At 36.0% G+C, this 5,771-nt stretch overlaps 1 protein-coding gene across 1 annotated transcript; it reads right to left on the bottom strand.

Annotated features, from left to right (window-relative positions):
- Positions 1-2,647: 2,647 nt before the first annotated feature.
- LOC127792158 ((-)-germacrene D synthase-like) lies at positions 2,648-5,524 on the bottom strand. Its single transcript, XM_052322553.1, has 7 exons — positions 5,386-5,524; positions 4,895-5,168; positions 4,429-4,801; positions 4,103-4,321; positions 3,866-4,004; positions 3,540-3,791; positions 2,648-3,078 (listed from the first exon to the last, which is right to left on the bottom strand). Exons 1-7 carry the CDS (start codon positions 5,494-5,496, stop codon positions 2,785-2,787), a joined length of 1,662 nt encoding a protein of 553 aa, XP_052178513.1. The 5' UTR covers positions 5,497-5,524; the 3' UTR covers positions 2,648-2,784.
- Between the last annotated feature and the right edge of the window lie 247 nt (positions 5,525-5,771).

The raw sequence follows: 5,771 nt of genomic DNA, 5'->3' as shown, positions 1-5,771 counted from the left end.
GGGGGTCACCCATCCCTGGATTACCCCAGGTTAAGCATGCTTAACTTTAGAGTTCTTTGCCAACATTCAGCCCAAAAGGTATCCAGCTGGTATTGTTTCCTTTCTTGCACTATCCTCGATATATACTAACTTCTCTGGGCTCTCGGGGTATTACAACCCACACATAATATTTTTGTTACCCACATTATATTTTTTTTAGCCACATATTCAAAATCTTTTTAAATTATTACCCGCACATAATATTTTTTTTACCTACACATAACGTTTTTACTCACATAAAAAAAATATTTTTAATATTATTACCCACACATAATCTTAAATTTACTTACACATAAACAAATACACGTGTCATGCCACATCATCATCCAATTAAAGCCACATCATCAACCACGTCATCAGCCACGTCATCAGCTGCGTCATCAGCCACGTCACAATTACAAATTCCTGACATAAAAATACCTACATATACAAAAATATTTACCTACACATATATGTGTGGGTAATATATTAAGATTTACCCACACATGAATATATGTGTGGGTAAAAGTTATTTTTTAAACCCCATTTACCCACATATCTTGACATTTGCATTATGTGTGAAGAAAAATTATAATTGACATATAAGGTAATTTTTATCCACATTTACGTGTGTGGGTAAATCTCTCAATTTCTTGTAGTGAATATATAGTGCAGGGTGTCTCTTACAGTAATCCTTCTGACGCTTAAGTTAGTCTTAGCCAAAAAATAAAGAAATATTCAACTAGTTTGTATAAGAGTTTTTACGTACCTCAATTGAAGAGATCACTTCCTATTTATAAAGGTTGAATACCGATATATGGAAGAACATTCATATCTTTTGGGATCGTATGTTCCTGATTTTTAACTAAAAACTTTGGAGGTGAGTTAACGCATTATTAGCGACCTATAATTAATCTAAAGGGTCTTTTGAAAATTGTATCTCTAGAACTCAAGAAAGGTTCCTATGAAGGTCTCTTGAGGCTTCTTAGGAGAAGCTCCTGAGGGTCTTTTGATGACTGCTCTATCTTGAAGGTCTCTTAGACCTCTCTTTTTTAACTTATTTTTCTTGGACCTATCTTGAACTTGGGCCCAGGGTGTTGTGCACATTAGTAATGAATGACTACATGTTTTATAAAAATTAGTGTTTTAATATTTCTTGTGTTGAGTTGAAAATAATGCTTTTACAATTTTTTTTAATAAAATTTAGAAAACAATTCTAGGACGTATACAATTGATACTAGCCTAATTCCGAGAAATCCATTATTATTAAGTTATCTTTCAAAAACAATTCTTATTTTTAATGGTTGTTGTTATCCCTTCTCTCTAATAGGTGTCGGTTGGGAGGTTTACTACTAGGGAGGATTCTTTTTTTAAGAGAAATTGGTGGGAATAAATTATGCACTTCTATCTTGAATAAAGGTGGGGTCAATTTTTTCTTTGTGATCTCCAGCGCTAAAATTAGTATAATAAATTAACTGTAAATATATGTAAACATTGAATATGTAAATTCCGAATTTATTTTAATATTATATTAAAATATTAATCATCATCTCATCTAAAAACTTAAATTATTAATTCTTGATTTTGTTTTTATAGCTCAGTCATCTCGATTTATTGAAGATTTCTTTGGTGAGTATTTCTTGAAGATTTGACCTTGCTTCTTGTCACCTTTGGAAACTATCTTCAATGGCTGAACTTTGAAGGATATATAAATGCCTTGAGGTTTGATTTCCTTGCTTGACATCATTCTTTTTATACCTTTGAGTAGTTAGTAATCTTTATTTTTCTACCTTCAAGCCTAGACGAATGGCATCCTTTAATGTTTAGTAACACAAGGGTTGCATGATGTCTACGATATCATTGTGTAGTCCACCAATATAATGAGTTATATAGCATGTTCCTCTGGTTCATGGATGTCACACTTTAAGAGTAATTGTTCAAATTTCATTGTGTAGATTTCTATATACATAGTGCTTTGGAGGGAACTTATGTTTGAGCTCTTGTTCAATCTTATCCCAAGATTTGATCTTGTGTCTACCTTCTCATTCCCCCTGTCTCTTAAGATTTTCTCTTATGCTTGACAACATTCTTTTATACCTTGAGTGGTTAGTAATCTTTATTTTCATTCATTGTTGGAGCTATTATCATAAGGATTTTCATTCTAATTCTTGGGCCTTCATAAACTTCAAGTCTTTATTATAATTAATTCTTTGAATTTGTTTATATAGCTCAATCATCTCGATTTCTTGAAGATTTCTTTGGTGAGTATTTTGACGTCTTGGAGGCATTGTAGTATACAATAACTCAAGTCACCTGCAAGAGAATAAAGAATAGGATAAGATGTGATATTAATTGGAGTATGTGATGTTGGTGTGACATTAACTAGATATTGTGAAAAAATTATTGAATGCGGAAATTAATAAATTATTTAGATTTTGTAAATGTATTAACACATCAATACATGATTGTCATAACTAAGTGTCCCGACATCAATCAAAAAACACAACCTTGAGAAGCTAACTCAAAAAATATTAGCCAATAATTTTAACATTTCATTTGAATTTCAAATATATTTTTAATATCAAAAGATATTTGATATTAAAAATAATTATTGTGGACATTTTTGCTATTGGAATATAAAAGTTACAAAGGGACATTATGGAAATTAATAAAGACTTTAGTACACCATAAAGACTATTTGCTTAAATAATAAGGAAACCGATTTTAAAGTTTATTGGAGAAGAAATATAGTATGAACTTGCAGTTCTAGGTTGGCACGGCTTCAATAAGTGTGGATGTGACAAAATCTTTAAGCTTGGTCCCAGAATGAGTGTAGCCATCATCATTCTTGTATACGGCATTTATCACTTTGGCAAGGTTGGCGACTCGCACAAGTAAAGGCATTGGCATTACAGTTGGTTGTAACATCTCTGCATTAATGTCCTTCCATGCATCTCTTACTTGCTTCTCAAATTCAATCATTGTCTCTTGCTCTGATGCTCTATATTGTTCCATGTAGCATTCCACAGCAGAGGCTACGTGCCCTCTCTCTTGCTCAAACTACAATCAACACAATAAATTACTTTGTATTGGTTCGAAAAAGTAGCTTGCATATGAAAAACTTTCTCAATAGGCTATTAATGTGAGAATCCATCGTATCAAAGTTTTCTCCATTTAAGGTTAAGTTCTTTTCTAGATATATAAATGTCACTTTATAAATGTCACTTCACCATGCATGATTCAAGTGATGCTTATTAAACTCATACTACTACTGTGGTTTTATAGCTAGGCTTTGATTCTAGCTACAGAGAAGTATTCGAGTTCACCTTTTGGTTCATAAGGTCAAATTAATATACATTCAAATCATTTCGGTAGGCTATCACTATAAGATGGCATTGTGACTGAAAACATCACCACAAAGGGGAAAGCTTTTTGAAATGGTAGAAAATCACTGCTAAAATTGCCAAAAAAAAAAATTGGTAAAAATTTTACTAAAAAATTTTGATGTTTAAGTCATTTACCTTGTGACCAACCATGTCATCCATGAGTCGACATATCACAGAGGAAGCTCTAACAATTAAAGGGTGACTTGACACCCAATCAAAGGCCTCTTGGGTGGCCAAATCACCCATCCCAACAAATGAATTGGTCGAAAGCATCTCATAAGCACCAGTTACGAGCGCCACTTGCATGTACTCTTCCATGGATGGAGTACTATAGCCTTGGTGGAACCATTTGGCCTCCTCAAAGTAGGCCCTCACCAACTTCTTCATCTGAGAAATTCAATCTCGACATTAATTAATGGCCTTTTGATGAGATAAACTAAGAAAGAACCAATGAAGCTTACTGCTAATTTTGCATAGTCGACGACATAAGACCTCCCTTGTTTGGCCATCTCCTCCTCAATCATGTTGTAAATATCAAGCAATGCTTCGTAACAGAGTCTCATGTACTCTGGAAGTTGACGTGTAGCACCCTCATCCCACCTAAAAATCAAGCAATTGGGCATCGTTAGATTAATCCATTTCAATTCATACATGCATGACAAGTTTAATGAACTATTCAAAAGAGAACAAAATCAAACTTTTCAACTGCATCAGTGAAGAGGGCAAGTTCTTCAAAGGTCCCATAGACATCGTATGTGTCGTCTATAATGGAGGTCATAGCAATCACTTTGGTTAGTATCCTTCTACCGAGCTCATATTGGGGTTCAAAATAAACTCCCATTATCCAAAAGTAGCACTCCACCACTCTATCTCTTGCAAATGGCAACTTCTTTGGCACATCTAAATCTTTCCACCACCTAAAAAATATATATCATTTACATGCAAATCATTTCCAACTCAAACTACATAAGAAAATTCTATTATTTTGACTTAGGTTTAGTATATTGTTGGATAGCAGAAGAACCTTGTGATCTCACTGAGCTCTCTTTGGTGTAGCTTCTGCAACAGGTTGAAATCTAACTTGGCAAAGTCCAGGAGGAGTGTATCATCATGGCCTTTTGGCTCAAACAAAGAAATATAGCTCCTTGCCTCTACCCTTGTCAGGCCCGTCCGGATGGGTTGGTTTAGAGCATGTATCACCTTGCCGGCGAGAGCATCGCCTAGGTCCGGTAGGGAAGACTCCAACTGGGCAGTGGTGAAGGCGACCAGCTCATCCAAGACGTCTTCTCCCCGCACCCTGAGATGAGCAGCCTCGTACAAGCTTAGCAGTGCCTCCACATCTCTCGTTAAGCATTCCTTAAACTGGCCTTCTCTTCCCTTCAGTTCCTTGAACACATCTGGTTGTTTGGTCGATGGAATTGATGCATCATCATCCATACATATATATATACACGCTGTTAATTAAACGAAGCAACGGATTGTTTAATTACCAGAAGACACAGGAAACCCCTGTTGTCTGAGCAGCCGGAAAGTGAGAGCAGTGCCATAAACACCGTCGCCGGCGTCATCGGGCCGTCGATGATGCCAGGTCTTCTTCATGCGCTGCAATGCTGTCTCGATCTCTCTCTCGAAATGGTAAGCCACGCCCAGGCGTTGGATGGCATCGATGAAGTCGGCAGAAGCAGCTGTGATCACCAACGTCGTTCTTATCCGGTCTTTCAGCTCCTCATGTCGCCGCTGCTCTGCGCTTACATCCACTCCCTCCTACTTACAGAATGATCAACATTAAGTTCTAACACTTAAAAAAGAGTTAGCTTCATCGTGCTCTGTTTGCTGTTGAGTTTTAGTGCTGTTGATTTGGTTGGCATGATCAAAACATTATCGTTTTTGTGTTCGACCCGAGTACCCGCATTTTTATATAGAAATATTATATATTTTTTTATAAGAAATTGCGTAAGAATTAATGAGTATGGTTTCGTACCGTAGCAGACGCAGCAGAATAAACAAGAAAACGATCCCCCCAAATGGAAGGATGGTAATTGGCAGAGCGACGGGTGGCCTCAGCCTCAACCTGCGCTGTGAATAATGCCATATATTATATGCCTTCTCTTTACTTATTGTTTTTGTGGGTTGGGAAGTTGATAAGGGCAAGAGCGAGCTGTTGTGGGTATTTATACAAAACAAAAACTCACGTGAAATTGATGCCAATAAAATAAAATTAGGCAATGTGTCTTTTTCCCATGCTATGACACAAGCTCAAGAAACGAGGAGGACGTGGACACAAGCTCACGTGAAATTGATGCCTTTAAAGTGTTTATTTTTTATAACTGATGTGGACACACTTTTTATTATGTAAAAATTGTACAT

The sequence above is a fragment of the Diospyros lotus genome, chromosome 15 (assembly GCF_014633365.1).
Source record: "Diospyros lotus cultivar Yz01 chromosome 15, ASM1463336v1, whole genome shotgun sequence".
In the NCBI taxonomy this organism is placed as follows: domain Eukaryota; kingdom Viridiplantae; phylum Streptophyta; class Magnoliopsida; order Ericales; family Ebenaceae; genus Diospyros; species Diospyros lotus.
Note: the sequence above shows the minus strand (reverse complement) of the source record. Positions and strands in the feature narration are given on the sequence as shown.